This window comes from Micropterus salmoides, unplaced genomic scaffold (assembly GCF_014851395.1).
Source record: "Micropterus salmoides isolate LMB-PRFRI ecotype aquatic unplaced genomic scaffold, ASM1485139v1 Ms_hic_scaffold_12, whole genome shotgun sequence".
NCBI lineage: Eukaryota > Metazoa > Chordata > Actinopteri > Centrarchiformes > Centrarchidae > Micropterus > Micropterus salmoides.
Genome location: NW_024040263.1, coordinates 19,394,849 through 19,422,620, shown reverse-complemented (window position 1 = coordinate 19,422,620; position 27,772 = coordinate 19,394,849). Strand labels below are relative to the sequence as shown.

Below are 27,772 nucleotides of genomic sequence, written 5' to 3'. Positions count from 1 at the left end.
GGTGGCACTCTGAGATACATTCTTCTGTTCTCGCGAGGTCCGACGAGTTCCACTTTCTTCTCGTCCAGCATGGCCGCGCTGTATGAGGGATACACGTTGTGCGGACTTGTTCCAGCTCAAAATCTGTCACATTCAGGCATTCAGGGGATCGAAGCGGAGAGAGACAGCGACCATGTCGTCGTCACCGACTCAACCAGATCTATCACGCTGTACAAGGTAACGTTTAACGACTGTTTTGAGGAGGCTCTCTTAACCTGGGCTAGCTGATATAACGTTATGCGACCTGTAACAGTTAGCTGTAACTCGTGTGGACATCCTCGGCTGTTCATAGCAACAGTGATGGAAACCTAGAGGACAAGACTGAAACCTGAGCTATTTATAATAGTAACTTGCCTCCTTTTCAGTTAAAACCGTAAGTAAAGCTCGCAGACGTTGGAGTAAACATCATGCCAGGCTAACGTACAAAAACAAGCAAATGTTAGCCAACGGCCGCTTCATCCACCGCAACACACGCACACATCTTGCTAACGAATGATGGCTTTGAATTGTAAGGCTCAGCTTCTGTACAGCTCCATATACAACTACATAACCCACCGAACTGCTCCTTCTCAGTAAATGTCAACTCTCAGAATCGGCCTCGCTTGCTTGTGTCGTGATCTTTCATCCAACATGATGAAAGTTACACTATGGCTTGATCAAGCAGAGGAAAACGTTTTGTGTTGTGGCTGGTGGAGGCTTCTTTGGGGAAGTGGTATTAAGCCTTCTTGTATTTTGTTGTTCTGACAGGTTTCAGACCAGAAGCCGCTGAGCAGCTGGACGGTGAAACAAGGACAGACCCTGACCTGTTCAGCAGTCTACAATTCACAGACCAAGGAGTATGTGGCCGTCTCAGACAGCAAGGTAGGCTTTCAGTCATTCCATTCGTGGCAAGGTGTACACAGCGCAAGTCTTCATGATAAGGATTCTGGTGCCTGCTTTGGATGCAGCGTCATCTGTACGGAGCCCCGTTGACTTGCTGTCAGATTGAAATTAGCTTAAAATTAACCTATCAGTTCTTACCCAAAGCATACAAACTATACTATAGTAGTTATTTTGTGTTTCATACAGTTAAAGAAGGTAGTAAACATGCATGCACTCTCAGCACAAAGTTCTTTAAAACAGAAATGACTGAAATGTTTGTGTGAGTTCACCACTTTGTTTTGCATGTCTTCATTCTCTCACCCACCTGTCAAATAGGTGTACATTAGACAACGTTCGATTGGCCTTTTCCATATTGTTATATATTCACTAAACAATTTGACCTCATTTAAAGGTTGGACCTCACTTATTATTAATTTATTCTGTTATTTACTGCATTCATTTAGTTTCTAGATTTCTCTGTAGATCTGTCCTTTTAGAAATACCTGCCAGACACTGACACAAAATAATGTCTGTTTTTGGTTGTGTTTTTAAGGTGATCAGAATTTGGAAGGAAGAAGACATACTCTTGGATAAGGTCTTCAAAGCAACTGTAAGTGTGAACATGGCAATGCAGCTCTCTTCTCTATCGGCATTTAAGTCCACGGTATGCTTAAACTAGTTTGGACCATGTATTGTCTGATCACGTCTAAAGGGTTTTAAACGTCTGTTCCAAATGGGCCACACTAGAAGGCAAGATGTAAAGCCTTTTGTCACAGGGGGATAAACACTTTTGGGCAGTCTCCTCAAAGGCATGGTGGCATGCTGGAAGATGTTTATTCATACCGTGAAGCACTCTGTCCCTTTGAACATGTCCATTATGCCTAACCTAGGTTAGTGAAACTACAAAGACATTAGTTTTCTCCCTTTCCATCGCTGAAATCTTTAATGTGGTACAGTTAGTCTGTGATTACTTAACATACAGTATAGACCAGAGCCTGTAAGGCTGTATTCACACCAAATCAGGCGTTCTCCTCCTGATTTGAATGTGGGTAGTGCTTTTATGTTGGGGCCGTGGGGCCAGCATATGGCGGAAAGCTGAAACAGAATTAACTTTTGGTGATAGACGCCACACTGCAGTGGCCTATCATGCAATGCCTTGTGCAGACTACATAACTTTGACTTGGCGTTGGCCGATGGCCTTGCCATTCACACTGCACAACTTGCCGTCCTGTGATGGAAGTCTTGAAGTCTTTGTGGTGTTCACACTACGTGACTGATCAGTGACAGGGGCTCACACACTACACGAGCTGACGACTCTGTCACCCAATGCTGGTCTCCAGAACACGTTTTGTCAAGAGAAAACACATGAAATCTGAAACGGGAAATGACGCAAACCTACACATGAAACAGCTGTTTGTTATTATACAAAAAATATGGGTGAAAGAATGAATTAGCACACGCAGGTAGCAGGGATTGTCTGAGCTACAGAGAGAGCTGGAGGTGAGTAAAAAGTGTTTTGCAGTGAAAAAGTAGCTGCCTGCTCTGCCAGCTGCCTGCTCTCATTGGCTGGATCTGGATTTCGAGTCGGTCGACTCTTCCAGATATTTGGCATGCTAGATATCTGGCAGATGTTGGCGATGTGTCAGAAATGTTTCGGGGAGACGTTTTGATATGTCGTTGTGTAGTTCACACATAACGACTGGCAACCACCGATCGAACACTGATATACCCCCGATCACAGCCTGACAGTCGCTGAGCGGCATATTGGGCTAAAAATCATGTAGTGTGAACTAGGCTTAAGCCAGCAACACCCACGGGAAGAATAACCTTGTTTACTATATAACACTTTGCTGTTTATTGAGCAACTGTAAAGATGGAAGAGAGACTGATTGCCGTTGTAATGACCTTTCATGGTCAAGATAGGGTTCAACCTTTCTCAGTCCTCTGTATATCTTGTCGCCAGGTGTCATCAGATGTCTGGAAGGTCCACTGTGTACCAGGAGGGGAGCCTGTGGTCTTGTTCCAGAGAGGAGCTGTGAGACTCCTGGATTCTATCCTCTCTGCTCCCCAGCAGCCCATAGAGGAAGTCCTGGCTCAAGAAGAGGCCATTAGGTCAGTATCACTGTACTTTACAGTTCCAGTAAATCCTTTGTGTTATAATCCAAACTGAGAGCGAGTTTTAGAATCTGCTCCAAGAGATGGTAATTTTTTGCAGTTGACTCCCAATTTTGTTGTTCAGGAACAAAATTTCAATATAGACGGTGACATTTCAAATATTGAAATAACCTGACGTCCAGTCCTGTGCTGCAGTCTGACCTGTTGTAGCGTGTTGATGATTCTTCTTTTTGTCTTTAGGTGGAGCACCAACATAGTTGCAGAGTCTCAACAGTTTGTCATCTTCACAACGGAACAGGTAACATCATTTTAATTGTTTGGCTTTTGACGAAAGACACAAAAGCTGACAACAGTGAATTAAATTTTAAGTATTCAGCACTTGTATCACAAATCTAAGCTGTAAAGACAAGTCATTTGAGAGCATGCTTATGTGCCTGCACGGAAAGGCATGTCAATGGCCTGTATTTATTGACCCATTTATCAATAACTAATTTTGTCTGTCCTTGTTTTGTGCATGGACCTGTGGTGACAGCGACTCTTTTATTGGTATTTCTAAAGGCCTGTTTGCTTTGAATGGCTGTCGATGTCTTCCCACAGAAAGGAGATCATTTCCTCTGCCTGCAGAGACTGAATCCTAACACCCTACAGAAGTACCGACTGGAGAGAGAGGAGCCTGGTCTTTCCCCGCTCAGCTTCTCTGCCTCCTACAGGGATAAACACATCCGCCTTCTTTATCTCTGTAAGCCTGAGTTTCCTGTGAAACTTTTTTGTTTGTCACGGTTTGACAGCGCAGGCCTGTTTGGTGGACACGGAAATGACAAGGGGCTCAACACAGTGGGTGGCATGTGAATCGTAACAAAAATGAAAACACATTTAATTGCTGACAATGCTAGCCAGTGGCAGCCTTGTGTGTAGGAGGTTTGCAGTAAAGGAGGACACGTGTTAAAGGCTGCATTCCAAAACCTGACCTGCACAGTGCCAGCGCGACTAATCGAGCTCAGCCATGGACATCGTCCAAGTTTCAGCATTATTACAGAGAGATGTGAATGATCCTGTTCAAGTGTGTTATGTGCATCATCACCTCATACATCTAACCACTTTCTCTCTGTAGTACTACTGAACTAAGAAAGGAACTTTGTAGCTGTGGTGCTTTGTCATGTTTAACGGGTTAGTCGTTTAAAATAAACAACCAAAGCCTGTTACCTTGACCAAGAGCCCCATAACATGTCATTCAGCGTCCACTTAGATGGGCATCCAATGCCAATCGATTAATTTGAGTAGGGTATAATCTCTTTTGATTACATGATGCACTCCACACTTCATTTTAGGTTATAACCGTGTTGCCCAAACACAGGATGTCACATGCAGTCTAAGTTGTTATTAGTTCCCTCTAATCTTTTCCCTTTTTGTGCCTCATCTCTTTCCTGCCATCCAGACCCTAACGGTCATGTGTACCAGAGTGTTGTCTCTGTACGGGGCCTGGGGGCTGACGAGGGGGCCCAGGCTCTTCCACTGCCCCGTAGCCTGCTGCTGGGTCTTCCTGTCGGCGAGGGCCTGCTGGAGGCAGCATCCGCCCTGGTCCTGGATGAAGCCCATGTAGCTGTTGTTGGGGTTCCACACCCCTCTGCCGGAGCTGGTAAAGGTACGTACAGCATTATTACACCGTCTCAAATAAAGAGCACAAGTGCTCTACTCAGACATATCTGTTTGAGGTTTTCACATGTATTAGCCTTGGCTGGTTTTCACTCCACTAAAAGTACCATTTTAAGCATGGCTTAATGAAGGAAATCTGAGATACAGGACACAGCTCTGGCATGGCTGACTGAAAGCTATGTCCTAGTGACAAAAAGCTTACCTGCCTGTTTTTTCTGTTGTCATTAGTCCATTATAAAATAATATTTTATTAGCATTTTGCACACATTATATTTAAGAAATAATACTCAAAAACACAACTCTGTCTGGCAAAATATACTCGCACAATAGTGAGAATGGGGCAGGTAGGGGTCACTTCAGACAAGGTTGTACTGTAGTGCTTTTCTGTATTTAACTGACTGAACTGAGTTTTGTTTCTAGATTCCATGTTGGGTGTTGAGACTGATATTTATTTATAGGTTCAAATAATTAGAACTTAAATGAATACAAGGCTAACATTATTCTAGCCTTCGATTGCAGTAATTTGGACATGTGGGCCTTGTTGATGACTTGAAGCTATGTGACTCCACTGTCTGATGTGAGTGTGTGTGGTTCTTGACTGGCTCTGGATTCGATTTTTCAGACTTCCTCTGCATCTGGAATACCAATTTCCAGACACTTCAGGCAGGAAAAGAGATGGCGGGTAAAATCTACGGACAGGTAGGAATGCTTTTATCAAATGCAAAACCATGACCATGCTTTTTTTCTAATGGTTCTGTTATATGTTCAGTGGATGAAACAGTATAATAATCATTTTTAGCCATGCTAGCAGCAGGGCACTAGAGCTAAAACAGGTTAGAAGTCTGCATGAACCACCCACTCAGACGTCCCTCATTGTTATTTTAACTGCGGTCCAAGGTTCCCTGTCCTTCCAGCTGCTGGGTGCTGATGGAGGACTGTATGACTTTGGTAGAGCATTGTGTCTGCTCTCCACTGTGATGGGGCTCACAGTCCCTCCTCACAACTTTATGGCAGTTCACAATCACTGTTAAAATATGTTAACTTATGCTGTTGAATACTGTTTGTATTCATTGTCTTTTTTTCTCTGATTTTAGCTATGGGTTTTTTCAAACAAGTTATTTATCCCACATGGGAAAACCCTCTCTGTTATTCCATATGAGTGCCCCAAATCTTCCCTGGCCTCTGCCCTGGGAAAACTAAGGCAGGCCAAGACTGAAGGTGAGCTAAAACAAATGTGTAGTACTGTTACTGTGCATCTGCAAAAATCAAATGGCAAGTACTGATTCAACCTAAATAAATAATACTGCAATAACATACTAAATAATATTCAGTCATGTAGCAGGTGGTTCTTAATGAAGCTACAACACTGACAATGACAACACTCATTGCATTTTCACTCAATACAGTGTGTTTTCTCACTGCTACAGAGTCCAAAGCTCCAGCTTCTGTATCTTCTTGGAATAACATTCTGCATGGAGAAAAAGCTCAGCCCTCTAGAACAGTGGAGACCAGGAAGACGGTATGTTGTTTTAGAGAAAGATGCTTGATGGCTACTGTCTGAAATGACGGTGCATTGTTTATAAAATGTACAAAATTATGTGACAAGAGGAAATTCATAATAGTACAGGGTTCTGCAGTCTGTGTGTATAAGTCTGTTTAATTACACAATTCATCCAAATTTATGAAATTAGAAGAATAAGCATTCACCCACACTACAACCATAAAAACACAAGTTGCTGTTGGAATGTGACACAAATTATTGCAAATCAGCAAATGTACTGCTTCTGTACAGTATTTAAAGGTGTGTGTGTGTGTGTGTGTGTGTGTGTGTGTGTGTGTGTGTGTGTGTGTGTGTGTGTGTGTGTGTGTGTGTGTGTGTGTGTGAGTGAATGTAGTGCCACCTGAATTAATGCTATGGTTTTGATTCTTCTCTCTTTCCATGCAGAGACCAAACCGTAAGTCCCAGTCAGCACCAAGTTTAACAATTGACCAACTTCTGGAGCTCATCAAGGTAAAACATTTATTTTCATGGTTCTCTGGCAAAATTCTGAAATCAGCGTTGACAATAAAGGCATTTCATAATTATAAAATATGTAAATTTCCATATGCAGACGGCGCCAGTAGAAGAGGTCCAGAAAGAGGTGGACGGGCTCCTCTCCAGGTCAGACATTCAGGACCTGCATCCCTTAGTGGGGCAGTTAGCATCAACCCTTGTGTCCCGGAGCCTGGCTGATCCATCCTTCTACACCCCTAGCGCCCTGGCACAGCTAGTGCACACTCAATCCCTGTGCCACAGGTCAGTAAGGCATGGCATTGGAATCTGGGTGGTGTTATTTTAAATGGGGAATTAACTAAAAAATAAAAATATTTACCAACCGGTCTAAAGTCTGCAAAATATAATTCTGTACTTTTAGATAAATATAAATGCCAAAACTTGCTTTTGAATCATACAGAAAATATGAATTGTATGATCCAAATTGCATTTCAACCAGTGATGTATTTGTTTAATGTGACCATTAAATATCATGTCCTTCAACAGTGTGTGTCCTGACCTTGTGCTCCTGGCCCTGGAGAGGAAGGATTACTTTCTGTGTCAGCTCTGCTTGCAGTTCTTCCCTGACATCCCAGAAATGGTCACCTGTGCCTGCCTTAAGGCCTTTATCAGGTAAAACAGATGGTGAATGCCATAATGTAGACATTCGACATGATGTCTCTGCCACTTTTGATGTTACCACTAGGGGGCACCTTAACTTTTTTGTTAAGTCTGTGCATAGTGTCTTTTTAAACAGTTTACTTTTTTCTTGTGATGGAACTTGTTTGATAAATTATCCTACAAACCAAAGTTATTTAGCTGTGCAATAACCTGATTATTAGTGTGGTGTTGTACCTTCTTTTTGCAGTATGCCAGACATCGATGCAGAGGCAGTGAGCCTGGTGCCTGACAGTGTCTCCTTCATGGAAACTCTAATCGCCGGGGAGCGTGGCCAGGTTGGCTTGCAGAATGGTTTCAGCCCCACCTCCATTGATGAGGGCCACTCAGACGGTACCGTCATTAAGACCAGAGCAGAGGATAAGGAGAAGACATCGTCTCCACCAGAACAGAACTGTCCAGTGGGACTACGCAAGGCTGTTCTGCTGTATCCTCCCAGTAAACAGTCAATCATGCACCATATTCTCACCATTCTGTCATATTTTGTTGTTCATTGATGATGCAGCTACTTACATTCAACCGAAGTTGTCTGTCACTTTTTTCTTACTTTATGTCATCAGTCGACCCACATATTCTGTCTCAGTAACGAGCTTTAAGTTATACTGTAGTTGAACACCATAATTGCAAACTGTTTGGTGTGTAATGATTTGAATTAAAAAATACCAACACATATGAAAGCATAAGATCTTAACTGAAGCTACATAGAAATGAGGTCCTGCAGACGCCGTACAGTGACACGTACCTCCTCCCACACCTAAAAGATCTCTCCTCCCAACATGTTGTTGTAAGTAACAGATAGTTAGTCGTTAAAATAAAACGGACGGCACTCATTCATGTTCCAAGAGTTAATACCTTACCCACTGAACATTTTCATAACACTAAATTTTCTTTCTCCTCCAATCAGCTTTTCCTCCAGTATCTGCAGTTCCTTTACCTAAAATATTCCCAGGATGCTTTCCCACAGATGCATGGATTGAGATCACCAAGTCTGACTCAGGTCTGTATCATCTAGAAATTTAGGGTGGCCACACATCAGTGCAGCTAGAGTCTGTCACACCAGGACACTTGAAGTGTCAAAATAGCTGTATTATGCAACAATTCAGGCTTTCCAGTTTGAAAATAATTAAATGACAACTTTGTATTTGATTTGTAGATCATGGATTGGGTGTGCTTGGTGTTGGATGCCCATTTCACAGTGCTAGTGATGACTCCAGAGGCCAAAGGCTTACTGATGAATCTCCACAGCTTTGTTAAGTCTCAGGTAACCCTAGGCCTTTCCTGTTTGTCTGCTCTATAACTGTGTACAATTTTTTTTATATATATATCATTTTTATTTTTTTATTGTTACATTTGATTGGATTTCTGGGGCTAAAAATTAAACCAACATGACTTCTTGTGTCCTCAGGTGAGACTGGTTTCTGAGCTTGGAAAGATTGAGGGCAGCCTCCAAGAGCTCAGTAAGATGAAGATGAAGAAGGAAGTCAGAGCATACTCCATTGAAGTCATTGAGCTGTTTTAGAATGTGTACAGTATGTATACTTTTAATAAATCATTGAGCATATTGTCTCCTTCCAACTTTTCACCTGTAGCGGTTTCAAGGTTGTATACTTGTCCCAGATGGTATGATATTAAGTGCTTTTTGGCACAGATTCTAGCCACTGAAGATGCACAGGTTTTACTGTATATGAAAATAAGTCTTGATGTAATTTAGGCATTGAATAAGTTTACATATGCCTTTGAACCAGGTTTTAAACTTCTTAAAGTGGTTGAGCCATTCAGATAATATGTTTTGCATGATAAATTAAGTCTACTCATATGCCAAAGTGGTTAATAATGGGTTTGTAAAATGCATGCAAAAGCCAACATTATGGCAGGAGTTTGTAACATTTGTTCATAATGGGACTCTTGGAACACTTAACTGTGAGAGCGAATGGCTGTGTTTTTGGGTATGTGTCCTAACACAACTGAATATTTGTAAATCTGTCCGCTGTGACTTTGTACTGGCTTCTCCACAGGAAAGCCTTTTTATGTTGAATACAAATATATAACAGTGAGAAAACTGCAAATCCATGTGTGACTTTTTTTATTAAATCGCAGTGTTAAATACCTGTATTAATGGTGAATGCGTGTTTGTCATGATTTCTGCAGGGTATGGCATGATAACAAAAGGTTACAGGAATTTGTATTCATATCACAATACTTTGTTTTTAGGTCCTTTTACAAAACACGTCTGAGCCGGTGCAGTGCACTTAACATTTAGAACAGCAGTGGTTTGACTCTTCACTTGCTGTAGCTACAGGAAAACAGCTGTGGCCTGAATCGGCAACTGAAAAAAAAATCACCCATATTACATTGACTTACTGTAAAACATTTTGAGTAGGAGTGTTACGGGGGAAACAGAGATGTAATCAAACATCTTTAGTAAAACAATTGTTACAGCACTTACTTTGCAAGTTAGTATGAAAACAATGCTACGAGCATTTAGCTAAGGCTGAGCTACAAGATACGATGGCGTATTTAGCTAAAGCATTGAGTTGATTTAGCACGCTCGCTATGGCATTGACAGATAATTGGTGGGTGGTATGCTTCCCTCCATAATGAATGTGTAATATCGAATATTGAAAATAAAGTGGAAACACGTTGTCGGCAGGATTCGAACCTGCGCGGGAAGATCCCAATGGATTTCTAGTCCATCGCCTTAACCACTCGGCCACGACAACAGTTACATTGGAAGTATACTAATGCCATTATATATATAGCGATAGACTGCCATAACAGTGACTAATTTCTGGTAATGTCAGTAAGATAAATTAAAGATAAGCATACATTAATCTAAAAATGAACTTATCCGAGTGAACACGTCAAACCCATAGTGTGACACATGCTAAAGGAGTGTGTCGCGGACCACCAGACCACGACTGTACGTTTATTTGCTGCTCTTTGATTAAATGTTAATGCGGGCTAATCTATCGTTTCAATAGATTAGCTAATAGATCAGCATGGCATCTACCTACGTTAACTGAACTATCGGAACTGACTGTAAATTCAGCTAAAACATAAAAACAATATAACGTATAAAAATCAAAACTAAGTTACATACAATGCATTTGTTTAATAAATAATAATAAACTGTTTTTAACATGTAAAAATGTTAGCTGTTAACTTTCATGACTTATTTGGGTTTATGTAGTGATAATAAAGCTCAATGTCGGACGTTATTGGTTATCTTCTCGCCTGGCTTTGCTGTGACGACGATGGCGACAGGGTCGAAAATGAACGACTGCGTCTCGGTGAATACACACGACCCACCTGTAATTAAAACCATCCAACTTGACCGGCCAACGCTAATAAAGTACTATTAACGGAAAGCGTTTGCATGGATAACTAATTTTATGAAGTAGTACGGCAATTGCGTCTATTGTAGAATAGAGTCACGTGATCTCGCATTTACTCAGGCCTGTTAGTGTCAAGTTAGACGCCTAAAGACTGCACTTCCGGTTAGAGTTACAGTAAACTACTTAAAACAAAACATTCTAAAGCTATTTATATTATATAAACATTCACAATGAAAACAAATAATTAATGTGATCGCATGTCGTACTTGGTATTTAATTTTCTTTTTTTGTTTGTTTTCATTTCGCTTTTACCTTGAAGGAAAAGCCCGTCTCTTCCGGTTACAGCCCCTGGTATCCGCGGTTAGCTTGATGCGACTCTGGGGCCTGCTGTGTTTTCAACGGAGGGAGAGCTGAGAAGAAAAATGGCGTCTGCAGGCGACCCAGAGCGGGATACCGGCCATTCAGTTTGAGCTTTCCGCCCTGAAATTGAGACCGGGGCTTGGTGGGGACTTATCGGGAACCGTCAACAAACCTGTTGGTTTTGTTCTCCCCCGCTTTTCCCCGGTGTGCGCGGCTCACTCCAGCACCGAGATTGAAGCGGAACAGCAGAGACTCTCTCCTACAATGAGGGGGAGAAGAGGAAGGCCGCCCAAACAAGCAGCCGTGATGCGGGAAGGTTCGCCTGGGCCAGTCCGCGGCTCTCGGGGCGGCAGGAGTAGAGGGATGCGGGGACGGGGGAGAGGAAGAGGACGGGGTCGGGGACGGGGAGAAAGTGGCGGCGTTTGCGGCACTGGCTCTGCGGAGGTGGACACAGAAATCTCCGGCCGAGAGAACTTTCATTCGTCCCGGGGCCGCAGGAAAGTTGGAGCCTCCACCACGGTGGCGGCCGCGGCATCGCGGGGCAGAGGAGGCAGAGGGAGAGGCAGGGGGTCGAGAGGCAGCCGCGGCAGCAGAGGCGGAGTGAGGCGGCCTCAAACCAAGGTGGTCTACGACGATAACAGCGACGAGGAGGATGATAATTTAAGCTACAGGTCAGACGAAGATGAACTCCTGAACGACAACCCTTCGTCGGATCTTGAAGAAGAGGAGGCCTTGGGGAACGAATCTGACTATCTGGAGGAACTACCAGATGATGATGATGCCAGCTACTGTACCGAGAGTAGTTTAAGGAGCCACAGCACGCTCGGTAGCACCCCAGGTACGTTCGTTAATTGCACGCACTTTATCAAAGCAGGATTGCATTACTTAAAGTGTATATTTTATTTTTAGCTCAGTACAGAAACCAAGCCGCATTGTTCAAAATGGAGCTTGCACTCAGAAACAGGCCTTTGTTTACCGTGTGCACTGCTTGCCGCTGGCTTGCAGACCTGCTCCACGCTTCAACCGGCTCCCGTGTTTTGACTTTTGTCGGATCAGCACATTTTTGTTGTCAATTTATAATGAAGAATTCGTCCGTGCTTTTTTTGCCGGACTTTTTCGTGCGCGCTGTATTTAACGTGTTTTCGACGTACTCTCAGAGAAACGTAATGTGTGGACTGTGCTCGCCACTTTCAATTCTTTCCATTCATTCAGCTTTTCTACTTATGTTAAAAGCACAGTAGATTCTACTATTTAAACCACGCTCCATCAAAACACGTAGTTTGTAAACATTGTCTCCCATTGGCCTCGGATTAACCGTTCATAGTCCTACTTTTTGTAAAGCTGCAGTAACGTTACTTGAAATGATAAATTGTCAAATATGTAATTTAAATTTCTTTCAACGTACAACCTATGTGCCTTGTCCAGCTCCATATCAGAAGACATATTTTAGTTACGCGATGCTGCCAAATGAGTTTGACAGGCCTTTGTTTTGAAGAGATGCGCTCTTTTTTTCACTTGTTGCAAAAACTCATTACGATATTATGTGGTGCACCGTTACCATAGTAACCACTCTTATGTTTATCAGGTGAGCACATCAGATCCACCACGCTCCCACTTATGGACTGACATGTTAATGAACCTGTGTCTGCAAAATCAATTGTCACATCTGTTATATAAAGTAACGCACTGGAAGCAGCTTGCCAGCAATTGAAAGTAATTCTAGATAGGATCAGGAAAAAAATCAATTTAAGGGGATGGATCCAAACTTGGGTGTTTTTTTGACATTTCAGTATATCTTTAATAGAAATGCCCAGTCTTTTGTTATCTCTGTGACATCAGACTTTGGCTTTTCTCCTTGGGGTGCATTTTTCTTTAAAACGAAAAAAAAAACTTTTGAATGTACATTGTATTTCTTGATTTGTTCGCTATATAACACTTCACTATACTCTGGTCAGGCTTACATGTAATTTATGTGGTTCAGGGATTACTTGCATACCTCTCAACTTCCAACTGCCAGACCACCTGCCCTGTGTGAGCGGTCTGTCATAAGACTACAGACTAGATATTATGATATTCAAACATACTGGACACCCTCACACATACCCCTATGTTTGATACAGAGTAATGAACCTGTAGCGGCCAATCTCCGTTTGATCAAATCGTACCAAACTGCTGTCACAGGTTAATCCCTGGCTGTCACCATTTGTAAAGTCCCTGTTTCTCTGTTTACACATCAAGGCCAAACTGCATAATGTTACCAGACCTAACATATAACTGAGAAGAGCACATGAGAATAAGCGCATACAAATCTACAATAAGGGTATCGTCATTTTATAATTAGTGAATAGTAACAGTATACTAATCCTAGACGATTGTAGAAACATTTCTTCACCTTTTCATAATGAAGCTGAGCGGTATCAGACTCCTGGTCAGGAGCAGGGCCATGATGAGGCCCGGTCAAATCACCTGCACTGACCCATTCAGCTCAAGCTCAAATGCAGTTGTATTCCACATTACTGTGTTCAGAAATGCATAATGTACGTGTACACCTCTCATGTAACTTGGCTCCAGATTAATACTCATATTTACATGACATTACCCTGCCCTGACTAATAAACCTTAACACCACTATTGGGTTAAATCTGGAAGCAGGCTATTACTTAAATCAACCCAAGTCGAGATCGGTGCCTTAAAAAACACAATTTTGTTGCAATATATACATGAACACTAAAGCTGAATACGTGTATACATGCCGTACATCCATATGTTAGGGTTAAGATGTAAGTGCAATGTATGTGCAGACATATGAGGACTTGTTGGATGGATATATATATATATATATATATATATATATATATATATATATATATATATATATATATATATATATATATATATATATATATATATGACATGCAGGGGTAGTGCACTTTAGGCATATATACTTGTATGGAGGTTTGTGTGTATGTATATGGGTGCACATATGTGTAGGTATGCTTATGGGTATATGTATAGGTGGGATTATGTACAGATATGTTTTTATATGTATAATCATGGGCCATCATTAGGGTAGGGGTGTAATGTGCATGCAATCCAGGAATAGTTTCGTCTTTTTTTATGTTTTGTTTTGTCCTGTATCTGACCTAATATATGCAGTATTTGCATCAAAAATAATTTTTAAAAATACACACAATCCTGACAGAAACAATGCAGGAACAGTGTTGCATCATTTGCATGTGTTACACAGTGGAAAATGGGCAGGCTTATAAATACAGTGGGAGCATTTAGTTTATTGTCTTGGGACAAGAATGTACTTGCCTACCTTTTTATAATTTGACTTGTTCACAGCACTAGCTTGTGGGTCGCCAGAATTAGACATTCTGCTAGTAGTATGTAAGTAATTTTCCAGAATCTGCCCAGGGGTATTCCCCCAGTGCCCGCATTACTGCTGTCACTGTGCTAGTGCAAAATCAGAGAGAGATGCACATTTGCTCTTCATTTTTTGTGGTTTTCTTCTCACTCCTGTCTCTTTTCCTTTTGATTTCTTGCAGGCCGTAAAAGGAGTCGGGCAATGCGACCGCGGTCTCCCATCCTTGAGGCAAAGGACATTCCTCCCCTGGAACTTCCCAAGTCTTCTGAGGACCTCCTGGTTCCTACCTCACAGCTCCTCAATGTGTCTGCCGTCTACGAAGTCCTCCGCAACTTTGGCTCGGTGCTGCGGCTATCCCCATTCCGCTTTGAGGATTTCTGTGCAGCGGTTGCCAGTCAGGAGCAGTGCACACTGCTGGCAGAGACCCACATCGCCCTGCTCAAAGCTATTCTTAGAGAGGAGGACACTTCCAACACCACATTTGGTCCCACTGATGTGAAGGACTCCGTTAACTCTACCCTGTATTTTGTGGATGGTATGACCTGGCCGGAGGTGGTGCGGGCGTACTGTGAGAGTGACCCGGAGTACCGACATATTCTGCCTCTCCAGGAGAGTGAGGATTACCCATATGAACCCTTGGAGAGCAAAATCAAAGTTCTCCAGTTTTTGGTGGACCAGTTCCTGGCGACCAACATTGCACGGGAGGAGCTAATGTCGGAAGGGGTGGTTGCCTACGATGACCACTGCAGGGTATGTCACCGCCTTGGTGACCTGCTGTGCTGTGAGACATGTTCAGCCGTTTACCATCTGGAGTGTGTGAAGCCGCCACTGCAGGAAGTGCCGGAGGACGAGTGGCAGTGTGAGGTGTGTGTGGCACACAAGGTACCCGGTGTGGCCGACTGCATCCCAGAAGCGCAAAGGAGCAGACCATTTATTCGACAACTGCCAGTCGGCTATGACCGACACCACCGCAAATACTGGTTCCTTGATCGCCGCATTGTTGTGTAAGTTCACAATGTTTCATTTATGGGCCACGTTTAATGGTGCTTTCAGACAAAAAGCGAAGTGAGCGTTCGGGGTGGTGAGTTTACATACAAAGTCAATGCAAAGAAGCGTAGAGCCGCGATTTCCTGTCGGGCGGCGTGAAGCGACGCAAAGGGGGCGAAGGCGGCACGAAGGAATTCGCATGACGCTGTGTTGTGATAGCCTATCAACGGTGAGATTGTACGTACGTCACCGACAGCTTCAGAGCTTTTTGTGGAGAGGGCCAGGCAGAGCGGGCGATTGAAAATCTGCAGGCCGGCTGAGAGCTGCTAAACTTGGGCTAGAGGAGCAGGGAGCAGCGCTCCAGCTTCGGACAGTCAAACACCTGTGGTCGGACTGGACTTTGCTCGCAACTATGCCGTTTGCTCGAGGGAGGAGCTCGGAGTAAACTGCTTTTATTAAATTAGCTTTTTACTTTAGTTTTTAGGAATACAACATTGATTTATCTTCACTCGAGCTTCTCAGCAGCTAGATTCCGTGCACATCCGGTTCCAGTGTTGTTAGCGTCGTTTGGCACTACTTCATATTTATATAAAAACCGGACAAACTGGACATTGCTGGGAGACAAGAAAGCGAGGAGGTTGAACTACCTGGTGAGTTCAGAAAACATGTGTATGTAACTTTATTCCAGCGATCGTTGTACTTTACTGTGACCAAGTTAGCATAGCATAGCCCTGATCGATCCAAACTCCATACAGAAAACAAACATTTTAGAAGTTGTTGTCCTGCTGTCTTGCTGACAGACCTGACAAAGCATGAATTCATATGTTTAACAAATTTGCATCATATTGTAGTAATTTCGGCATCAGTTTGATCCGTTTATTTCTATTTAATCACAACAAAATGTTTACTTTGTGTTCATACAGCTGTAGTAATGGCAAGTTTATTCACGTTATCGCGTTAAAATCGCCTTCTCGTGTTGTGTGTGAACACTTGCAGTGAATGTACTCACGCGCGGAAAGCGCCGCGAGGCAAAAATTCGCGTTTGGTCTGAAAGCACAGTAGACAGGAGTCAACAGTAGAGGTTTCAGTTTGAGTGTTTACATCTTATTACAGTCTTTCACATTGAAAGTATGACTTTTTTTTCAGATGCAGTTGTTATTCAAAGTTTAGTGAAAGTTAGTACTGACTGAAACATTTTTTTTGGTCTTTATTTAACTATTATGGACGCTAAGATTGAAATTCAATGGTGCTTGCCAAAGTACAGTGTACAGTACAGTACATGTCTCACACAGTTGCCCAAATTTCCTGTATTTTATGTTGCTGTGCAGCTGTGACAGTAATTAGTAGAAAACACACTTATTTTCTACTAATTACTAATCCGCTCTAAAGCAGAGTCACATAATTGTCACATAATTTGGTGTCATAGCTAACTTATAAGTGTTCATGAATGTCACAAACCATCTGCATGTACAATTATAAACAACACCATAAGGAAGAGAGATATGGCCAGTAATCCTGTCATTTGTATTATACAATATAATAATACATCAGTTGATGTCTGCCACATTATTCATACACATTATTGCTTCTTAGTTTTTCTTAACTGTAAATATGGCTGTATAAAACAATGATAATTATCGCAATATCATTTTCCTTCATAACAATATAATAAATGTTCAATATGCTGTTAAGAAATGTTTAATTCATTTGAATCACAAACAAATTAGCACTTAATTTTTTTATCAATATTTATTTTGTTGAGGAAAAGGGCCTGAATTTGATTTGTTGTATGAAGAAAAGTTTAACCACATAATCAACCAACTGGTTTCTTCAACTTTCACTCAGGAGCAAAAATCAGCCTTTAAACTTGAAAGAAATAATGATTTGACACATATTGTGATAATTATTGATATTGAATGATATGAAAAGTTTTTATCATGATAACATTTTTGGCCATATCGCCCAGCCCTAACTGTAAATGACATTCAATGAGATTTCCATCCACAAAGAGTCGTCTGGTGTTCAAAACCAGGCTGTTTCCAACCAGAGGTCAACCCAGGTCAGCAGAGGGGTCATGAAACCAGGCCAAATGACCTGTGTTGACCCATTCAAACTGATTTCAAACTACCTGTGCCAGTTTTAAAAGCTTAGGCCAGTACTTAGGGAAGTCAAACATCATGCATACCACAGATTTGTTTAATGAGAATGGATTTGCAGAAGAAATTATACACTGTTAGCCTGAGTTACAGTAAACAACTTCCACATGCCGTGTATCGAACCATGATGTAGCTGCAGGAATGTGTAAAGCATGATACATTTTGTCATTGCTATGCCATTTTATTCCCAGTGACAAAAAGGTAATGAGGGCTTAGGTGCAAAATCAAGCACACTTCTTGCATATGGGTACAGGTCTGCATGGTGATTGGACCAACTGTTCAATAAACCAAAAATAACAACATCCGTCTGTAGCATGTGATGTAACAGGAACATCAGCAGAATTGGTCCCATACGTTAGCAACTTATCTTGGTATTGAGCAGTCACAGATGGGGTGTGTGTGCTGGGTCAGCAGTAGCAGAAGACCTGCTACATAAACTATAAAGTTCACCTAACCCACATATGATTTAAGATGGTTAGTGGCCCGAGGTTTGTCGCTGCTTCCGTCACACTCTTCTTTTTCTGCTACTCTTGCTCTTCAAATTGGTCCCCAGCAGGTGCTGCGTTACTGATCTTTACTCTCCCTTCAGAGGCTGTGTGTGTTTGTGCATACAAGTAGTGTGCACAGAGGAAAGTTTGTGTGACGGGATGTACGTGCAATGAATGATGTGCGCCGAAGTAAGAGGTGTGTGTATGTGCCTCAAGTGAAAGATGCTGAATAGACACTTCTGTTACATGGCCTCAGGCTTCACAGTCCCTGAGCAAAAAGCTGTCAAATATTCCACTCTGTAGCTGCTGCTACATAAACTCAAGAGTCCTAATCAATATTTTTTATTGTCCTAGCAGAAGCTAAGGCTTCCTACAAATCAGTGCAGTTCACTCTCTGTACCCCTTTTCATGGAAAACCTTTTTTATTACTATTTTTAATGATGAATTATTTCAAGCAAATTGCAATAAAAACTCAGAATTATGAGTTATGGAAGAGTCAGAGTTAAGATTAGGGGTGTGATATTGACAAAAAATATCTATGGACATTTTCTGGGATTTTGTCAATTAAAGTAATTAGACTATATTTGGCATCCTTCAAAAATGTGCAGAAGTCTAATATTGTATTAGTTCGCTCTTGTTAATAGGATATTATTTGTTGCTTACTAATAACATTAACGCAAACAGGTCTTTACGTATTTACTTACAACTGAAGCATTCAAGTAAAAACAATATAAAAACGCTGACATCAAACAGTGCAAGTATGAGTAAACCATTTAATCTGAGTTACCTGTTGTCGTAATGGATTTGAGTCTGTCGTCATCATTGCAGCCGTTTTTGAACCGGAGTTTGTTTCTGCGCTGGTACCTTGGCTGGTTCAGGTCTGTGGGCGACAGCTACCTTCTGAAGCTTTTTTGTATTCTTGATATCTGTGTTATGGTTAGTTTGTGGTCTTTAATGGCAACCGATTTTGACATAGTTTCCAGATTGACGTCTTTTGAGCAACGTCTTTTCAAAGCCAAAAAATACAATGTAAAATGTAGGGGTAGGAGAAACAATCGATCCTTAGATGATTCTGACTCGTTTAACAAATGTCCAAAAATCGATTATTTAAATGTTAAGTGATAACGGAGAGCAAAAGGCGGACCGTCTGTGGCGCTCACATAACAGAGACACCAGTGTTCCCCCTTGTATTCGGCACACCAACGCTGCAGAATAAATGACCACCCTACTTTAATGTGACACGATCATTAATATCAATGCGCAAGTAATGATTTTAACTCACATACTGTGCGAGCATGATGACACTCAACGCTTGGCACTTCCCTGTGTGTCCTGTATGTGATTCCAAGAGAATGAGAGAGTGAACATGACGGCGAAAGTGGAGAAATACTAGCAGCAAGTTTCTGTCTGGTAGTAAACGTGCAGTGTAGGCCTGGAATGCTTCAAAAAAGAATTGCTAGCATGTCAAATGCACTATTGCCTCTGAATAATGTATAGCTTTTTCATATTCATATGTAAATTTGAAATAAAAAGTAACAATAAAAGATTTATCTGCTGAAACGATTATCTTCTTTTTCCTGTTTGTCCTACACCTCTTGGTCTCCTAATTTTCCTCCTGTCTCATGTCTCCCCTACAGTGAGGAGGATGGTGAGCATGAGGACAAAGCCATCTGGTACTACAGCACCAAGGTAAATTTATCCTACTGGGGTTGTATGCTCTTTACACAATAAAACTAAATTATTTAGTTTTTAAAATAATCTTGTTACTCTTCCTACAAACTATAGGTAAGTGTTACAATCTTGCCAAAGATTCCCCTGTCTTTTGGCCGTGAGGCTGTCATAACATTGAGCTAATCTTGCATTGCACTTACTTAACTCTCTCTCATTAACTCTGTTCTTCCCAGGTCCAGTTAGCAGAGCTCATAGATTGTTTGGATAAGAACTACTGGGAAGCCGACCTGTATTCAGCGCTTGAGGAGATAAGAGATGAGGTGCACGCACATATGGACATCACCGAGGACCTAACCAACAAAGCCCGTGGCAGCAACAAGTGTTTCCTCACCGCAGCCAATGGTAAAGAGCTCTTCATCGTTTCTCCGTTTTATAAACGAAACCATTTCTCAGAGAATCTGAGATGCTTTCTTTCGCAGAGTTTAATCATGGCTCAGAGAGGAATAATGATCTCTTTAAGCCGAAAGTGATATTTTTCTTCCCCATGTCTCTCTCTCACCAATCCTCTGCCTGCTTTCTCCCCAAAACTCATGAATGCCACCCAGTCATAGATGGCTCGGTCATAGGAATCAACCCAGCTATTACGTAACCTTACTGTGGTCGCAGTTTGGCCAGTGTCCAGCCCTCCCTTCAGTCCCCTGTCCCTTCTTTTCGGTCTGTAGGATGTCCGCCTAATCTGTGTCCATGTTTTTTTCTTGCTGTATCGGTCCAAATGATGCCCCTGTGAGCACATCACATTTTATAGCATTCAGTCTGCTGTGCAGTGGAAGTTCATAACAATTAGAAAATAGCACAACACTTTAAATGGTACTGCTGCATGTGTGTGTTAACTTTTGATGCAACAGCTTGAGTGGAATCTAGCACTTCTAACAAGCATCTGTTGTGCACAGATAAGTAAAAGATTCTCACTTACAACAGACTTGAACCTTTTTTTACCCCAGGAAGTAGATAATACAGGCATATATATATATGCAATATGTATGCCACTTGAAAGAATAAATAAGGAGCTTTTGTCTAACTTTTTGAAACTGGCAGCAGTTTCATCTCTGTGCTTCCATTTTTTTCCTAGAGTGCACAATACCACCTAGCTCAGTAACATCTAGGTGTAAGGATATGCAAGTGGCAGACTTAATGCTGAAAATACACAAGTGATAAATCGGGAAAGTGCTTGGGAAAACCACTTAATGCCCTAAAGGTATATCTTCATTGCTTTTGAGGCATGTTCTAATTAGAATATTTGGCAGCTGATCACAACTAATCCATAAGACTGCATTAAAATCCTGAAACACTAAAAAAAACTATTGTATGTGAAATAACAAAAGCACTATTACATGGAAAGCAGGTGGTGTTGTAATTCAATTTCTTTCGGGTTTAAGGTCAGTCTTAGTCTCGCATATAAAATATGGGATATTTCGTCCAACTTGGTGACAACTGTGAAGCAAGATACAGTCCCCTCAAAAAGTATTGGAACGGTGATGTAAATTCCTTTGTTTTTGTTGTTCACTGAAGACATTTGGGTTTAAGATCAAAAGATTAGTATGAGACAAGAGTTCAGAATTTCAGCTTTTATTTCCTGGTATTCACACCTAGATGTGTTAAACAACTTAGGGCATATCACCGGTTGTATTAGACCACAGCATTCTTAGGTAAGCAAAAGTAATGGAACAAATAATCTTAAAGTAAATAACATTTAATATTTGGTGGCATTATCCTTGCTTGCAATAACTGCCTCAAGCCTGCGACCCTTCGACAATACCAAACGGTTGCATTCTTCATTTGTGATGCTAATCCAGGCTTTTACCGCAGCTTCTTTCAGTTCTTGTTTGTTTTGGGGTGTTTTTTCCTTCAGTCTCCTCTTAAGGAGGTGAAATGCATGCTCTATTGGGTTAAGGTCAGGTGATTGACTTGGCCAGTCTCAAACCTTCCACTTTTTTCCCCTCATGAAGTCCTGTGTTTTGTTGGCAGTGTGCTTTGGGTCATTGTCCTGCTGCATGATAAACTTCCTCCTGATTAGTTTCAATGTATTTCTCCATAATTTGGCAGACAAAATGTTTCTGTCCACTTCTGAATTCATTCTGCTGCTACCATCATCAGTTACATCATCAATAAATATTAATGAGCCTGTTCCAGAAGCAGCCATGCACGCCCAAACCATGACAATACCTCCACCATGCTTCACAGATGAGCTTGTATGCTTCGGATCATAAGCAGTTCCTTTCTTTCTCCACACTTTGGCCTTTCCATCACTTTGGTAGAGATTAATCTTGGTCTCATCAGTTTGCATACAGTACAGTTGGTTCTGCTTGATTTCTTATTTGGGTGAGGCAGACTGAACACTGACAGATTAAGACGTCCAACGTCACATAATACACTCACACCAATACGTGGATTAAACACAATCAACTTGGGCAGCGACTCTTCCATCAAAGCTGTTGTACCACAGAGACACACACACTGTTGGTTCAGTAATAAAAGGCAGATTGGAGTTACCTGGCATTTTTGGTCTTGCCTCTTTTCTAAAGCATTTCAATTTCAGGATTAATGGTCGACCGATATGGGTTTTTTATTTGCAGATGCCGAGAGAGCAGATCGGCCGATGGCTGATATATAATGCTGATATCAAAACAAAGAAAAGTCCTGCATAATTCCATTATTCCATTCAGAGTACCTCTAATACATGGTTATCTTAGCCAGTAATGTGTTGTTGAAGATTGAGTTTTTATTAATTAATGAAATAGAAAATTGGGGTTTAAGGGAGAGAGAGACGTCATTCAACTGCGTTATTCAACACAGTATAACAGTATACATTTGAAGCTAGCCAGAAATGGTTTCACATTAGATGTGCCGTCATTTAGGATGAGAGAAACTTGTGAACATTTAGAAAAGATGATTGTGACTAAGGATATTTAGGGTTATCACTGTCCCGATACTAACAAGGGGGAGAGCTAACATGATTCCACAGCATCCCGCATATGTGAATGCAGACATTTTTTCTATATCAGCCTCGTGAGTGCAGGTATCAGCCGATGCCAATTTTCTCAAAATGGCAGATATCGGCCCAACAAATCAGCTGGCCGATTAATCAGTCTATCACTATTCAGATTTGGAAGTTTTTCTCAGTTTAGTCTTTGAGTGTCTCTCCTGCATTTAATTCATTTTTCTGGGGGGTTTTTGTGCTAACTTGCTCACATCATTCTTGGTGAAACCTCAGTTTACCATCTGTGTCATGCTTTGTTAAATCTATACAAATAGCATATCAGTATAACAGGAGGTGTTTTATTGCTTTGTTTCTGTTAAATCTGTGATGTTGCTACTGATGAGTACTCTTGTAAAGGTCATTACTGTAGTAGGTACAGCATTAGAATTTCTCACGGTCAACATCAACAAGCATGTGTATCAGGGCTGCAGCTATCGATTATTTTAGTAATCAAGTATTCTACAGATTATTTCATCGATAATCAGAAGAAATGCTTTTGCTTGGTGTCCTCGGTACGAGGATCAGCTGTGTAACTCATGTCACTGTACAACCCAAACTCACGGACCAAGCAGTCGGAGAACAATAACAACGAACACACGGTTATACATTTACAACTAAGAATTGTGCCTTAACCTTTGCTAGCCTTCTTCTCAACTAGCATTCATGATTTACGTTAGATGCTAATGTTAACGTTACTGTTTTACGGGTCCACTCGATGTGTAGACTGGGTGTTTTCTGCTCAGATGCTGAAGCATTGCCATTGTTCTTGTTATGGTAGGCTAGTTCCGTTTCACAGCAGACACACTGTACAGAGTTTTCGTTTTCTTTTAGCTTGAAATGATCCCGTACATTGGACACTACTTACTGGCCTGTCTCCCTTTGCAATCCGCGCCATCAAATCACGTCGTCTTCACTTATCCACAGCGTACTTGTGTGACAGTAATATTCGTCCGTGTGTGTGTGTGTGTGTGTGTGTGTGTGTGTGTGTGTATTGTCATTTACTTGTCAGATGCACAATAATACACAGTACAATGTATAGTGAAATTAGTTTGTGCCTAGCTCCAAAAAGCAACTAGCACATAGTGAAAAATAGAATACTATAGAATAAAATAAATGAAATAGAATATGTAACAAATAAATCAATATGTTTCAGAGAAATTAAACTGAAGCAATTAAACAGTATGTGAGTGTTCTCAGTATCTTGTCAGACACACAGTACAAAGTCTCTTGGATTACTGCTCTTCCCTGTGTTGTGTTGTCTCTCATTTATTTTGTCTCCCACAACTGTGGTCCTCTGTTTACACCTTCTCCTTTCATCCAGAGGAGATCCTGGAGCGCTTACGGGCTAAGAAAGAGGAGGAGCTGGAGGAGGTGAAGAGGCGGGCTGCTGAGGAGGCCCAGAAAGCCCGGCTGGAGAAGGAGAAGAAGGAGGTGGATGTGGAGAAGGAAGATGAAGAGGCCAGGTTGAAGGATGAGGGGCAGCAGGAGGGCAAGGTCAAAGCTCTGACAAAGGAGGAGGAGGAGACAAAGGAAGAGGCAACGGAAGAGAAAAGTAATTCCATCAGACCTGGAGGTAATTAATTACAATGTTTATATTTTACAAATTATTCCAAAAAACACAATCAAATATGTCAGCCAAAGTAATGATAACAGTAGCGGGGGGAAAAAGCTGTAACGTCTGACCTGAAACACTGTTTCTCTGGGTCTCTGTACCTGAACTCCATTCTGTTTTTGAGCCTTGGTGTAATTACTTATTGATTTAAGAATCAATTCTGCACTTATTTGCCTCTTAGACCAATTCGAAATGCTGTGTTCTTTTTCAAGACTCAAGTGACAAGTTTGGCACTTAACAAAGCACATATGTAAATTTATATTTGTGTCACACTGGATTTCTATTATCCGGTGCAAAAAGAGGCCCTTCTACAGAATAAGACATTTTTTGCATGGGCTGGAGAACGCTTACATCTTTGGTAAGTGGTGTCTAAATAGCCTTGAGAGCATAGTGAATATTAATGCCTATGTGTAGTCCTATAAATACATGATTACAATAATCTTAAAGAGTATATTTAAATAACCCCAGAAGCTGAGCTACATTTTTAAAGGTATATGGAGTATTGCAAACATCTTAATTGAGATGACTGTTATTATCATTGGATGATTTTATGTTTTGACCATATTGACCATATTAGCCCTAGCCATCACTGTCCACTGTCTCCAAGTTTTGTATGCATTATAAACTAAAATCACAGTAATTACAACATTGCTGCTGTTCATCTGTAGTTGTTGAAGCTCCACCCACTGGCCAAGAAGGCAGTAGTGGCAGTAGCATCTCAGACGGACCTATCCTTCCAGCAGCCTCTGCTCCAACACAAACCATCCCCTCCGCCGTGACCTATAGCCTGGCCACTGAGGCTCCAAAGCCCCCGGCCTCCACCGTAGAGGCTCTGATAGAGGAATGTTCCCATATGGAGGTCTCTAACAACACTAAAGGTACACAAGGACATTTCAGGGTGAGGCTGACCTCATTCAGCTCATTTTTGTGGATCTGCTTTACTGCCACAGTCTCCAGCTTCACAGGACTGTGTGATGAATGTCATACCCCCAATATCACCAGTGACTTGCTTGTTCCGCCATAATACCCGCAGTGCTTTGGTGTTCCTCCTGACCATTTCCCAGCTTGCCGCTTTGCATGTGGCTCTCATTCCATCTGCTGATTTTTGTGTTCAGTAGTCAGATTTTTATTACTTCAAACCTGGCTTAAGCCTTAGAACACTTTCAGCCATTTTGCGCCTGAGCTCTTAATTCATCATGCTCTCTTTTTCTCCCAAGAGCCGAGGAGCTGATTGCATCGATTGATTTGCAATCAGATGGCATTGTCACTGCAATCAGCATGACTAGAACCGAGCTTCAGTCAACTTGGGGACAGCAGTCACATTGCCTGGTGCAATAATTCTTATAAAAAGCTATTCTGCTGCTGGCTTGTAATCTGATTTAGATAGCTTTCTGTTTGAGTAATGCCTTTTTTTCCCCCAGAAATTTCAGTGATGGTCTGCATATATTCATCCTTGACCATTACAGAGCTTCACCATGTGTTGTTGTGGTCTGTGTGGTCAAGTGTGCGCTAGCCTTGTTGGAGTCTTGCCTTGCCTGGTTGGGTCACCCATTGCTTTTAAGTGATCGCTCCATTTGAAGTGGTCATATGGTGCATGCATTACGCATGGCTTATCAGTAGAGGGAGCCACAGCCTTAACTTTTTCCCAACTCACAAGAAAGTTTCTGTTTTCATCAAGAGTGAACCTCTACTTGCACAGACTACCTATATATTGGTAGTCGTTGACAGCTTGATGCTACAGTTTGTTACAGGTTTTGTAGTTCAGTAATTTTAGTCCGGGCTAACACCTGTACCTTGCTGGAACTCCATGAAAGATGCAAGAACAACAAATATCTAGACAAGTTAGCCTTGTTTATGTAATGGTCAATACGCTTTGTGATTTTCTGTCTGTGTAGCGGAAAACCCATCATCAGATTCTGTCCCTGTCAGTGGAGATGGCATCCCCAGCCTGAGCCAGCCCTCCCAGACCAGTGAGGAGAACAGTAACAGCAGCATGGGAGTTGGGGTCCCTCCCAGAGGTCCTGAACCTCCGGACCTGGCTGACAAGTCCTCCCAGTCATCCCTGGCCAGCTTTGATGACACAGGTCTGACAAAACAGTACCTCAAAAAAATCTTGTTTTGATGTAATATCATAGCTGTCTTTTACAACAATTTGCATGATACTTTATACTGTTGAAAACTTCAACCAGCTGTACTCGGGACTCGGTTGCAAAAGAGACTACTTGATTAAATAAAGGTTATATACTGTAAAACTAACCTTGAATGCCTAAAGTTGTGCCAAAAGAATCTTTGAATAACTGTCCTCTGTATCATACTAGTCATTTACACATTGTACATCCGCATTAGTAGGTATTAGTATTTAAACAGACTAGCAGCACATTTTACATGGTGGTTTTCTCTGTATGAGAAAAGCAGCGCTCGCATAATGACTATTATTTAGGTAACTGCTGTGAGGAGGTCATGGCTCTCAATTGAACATCCTAAAGCCTTAGTTCAAATAGAGTTTACAACTGCGGATGACTTGGCTTCTTTTATCTTTGACTGAACCTGGAATTGGGTTTCCCAGGGGACGGTAAAGACTCCAGTGGTGAGACGACAGGTCTCGGCGGTAAGAAGTCTTCAGCGACTCGCATGGTGACCCGGCTGAGGAACCCAGAGAGCAAGCTTAGCCAGCTGAAGAACCAACAGGTGGCTGCTGCTGTTCACGAAGCCAACAAAGTCTTCAAAGAGGGCAAAGAGGTGAGAAGAACCATGGATGATGATGATTTTAAGACAATAAATGAAAAATACCTGCACAGTGTCTAACACAGGTGCACATGGATAGTATATGTATGAAGATGAGGACTAAGGTCAAGAATTGGAGATTTGCCTAACAATCTTTGGGATATCTAACATTGTCTCCAACTAACTTGTTACCTAATAAAACAACTTAGTATCAGGATTTTGAAGCCGATGAGCAAGGACAACAGCGTCAGTGTCTCTAATGAGGATGCTTCCCTTATTCAGAGCAGCTGGATGCAACGAGTTGCTGGCTGTATTATAGATTGGATTATGAATGTTTTTGCAAAAAGATGATCTTTAATAAATCTAAATGACTCATTTTTTTTTTTAACCTCTACAGGTACTAGTAGTGAATGCACAGGGTGACATTACCCGTGTCAGCACACGCAGCAGCAAGGACGTGGTGATGAAGGCGACACTGAGCCAATACTTCAAGCTTGGCCAGGAGGGGAAATACCGCGTCTATCACAACCAGTACAGCTCCAATGCAGTGGCCCTCAACAAGCACCAGCACAGAGAGGCAAGTAGCATGATGACTTGTTTTTGCCATTTGAATGTTCAGAACTACTCATTCATTAAAATCAATCAGATCATTAA

The 27,772-nt window shown here is 41.7% G+C and overlaps 2 protein-coding genes and 1 non-coding gene across 4 annotated transcripts in view; 2 read left to right on the top strand and 1 right to left on the bottom strand.

The window, feature by feature from the left end:
- The first annotated feature begins 48 nt into the window (after positions 1–48).
- nol11 (nucleolar protein 11) lies at positions 49–9,496 on the top strand. The gene is made up of 18 exons (XM_038713868.1): positions 49–216; positions 787–900; positions 1,454–1,510; positions 2,864–3,012; positions 3,256–3,313; positions 3,613–3,754; positions 4,451–4,657; positions 5,291–5,367; positions 5,763–5,886; positions 6,096–6,187; positions 6,614–6,679; positions 6,780–6,964; positions 7,208–7,333; positions 7,569–7,805; positions 8,084–8,162; positions 8,283–8,375; positions 8,532–8,639; positions 8,784–9,496. Exons 1-18 carry the CDS (start codon positions 70–72, stop codon positions 8,895–8,897), a joined length of 2,175 nt encoding a protein of 724 aa, XP_038569796.1. The 5' UTR covers positions 49–69; the 3' UTR covers positions 8,898–9,496.
- A 520-nt stretch (positions 9,497–10,016) lies between these two features.
- Positions 10,017–10,098, bottom strand: trnas-aga. The gene has a single exon. It is a non-coding gene; the product is annotated as a tRNA-Ser (tRNA).
- Positions 10,099–11,337: 1,239 nt separating this feature from the next.
- Positions 11,338–27,772, top strand: part of LOC119899335 (nucleosome-remodeling factor subunit BPTF-like) — a 49,924-nt gene continuing 33,489 nt past the window's right edge. For both annotated transcript variants that reach the window (XM_038713867.1, XM_038713866.1), the window contains exons 1-9: positions 11,338–11,911; positions 14,625–15,447; positions 19,712–19,763; positions 19,979–20,147; positions 24,104–24,355; positions 25,063–25,272; positions 26,290–26,478; positions 26,961–27,133; positions 27,516–27,695. In XM_038713867.1, coding sequence (XP_038569795.1) covers positions 11,338–11,911; positions 14,625–15,447; positions 19,712–19,763; positions 19,979–20,147; positions 24,104–24,355; positions 25,063–25,272; positions 26,290–26,478; positions 26,961–27,133; positions 27,516–27,695 — 2,622 coding nt within the window. The remainder of the gene's footprint in view (positions 11,912–14,624; positions 15,448–19,711; positions 19,764–19,978; positions 20,148–24,103; positions 24,356–25,062; positions 25,273–26,289; positions 26,479–26,960; positions 27,134–27,515; positions 27,696–27,772) is intronic.

Coding starts and splice junctions, on each gene's coding strand:
- nol11 (XM_038713868.1), top strand. CDS start 70: ATGGCCGCGCTGTATGAGGGATACACGTTGTGCGGACTTGTTCCAGCT. Junction 4,658..5,290: donor CTCTGCCGGAGCTGGTAAAG/GTACGTACAGCA, acceptor TCGATTTTTCAG/ACTTCCTCTGCATCTGGAAT. Junction 8,376..8,531: donor GATCACCAAGTCTGACTCAG/GTCTGTATCATC, acceptor TTTGATTTGTAG/ATCATGGATTGGGTGTGCTT.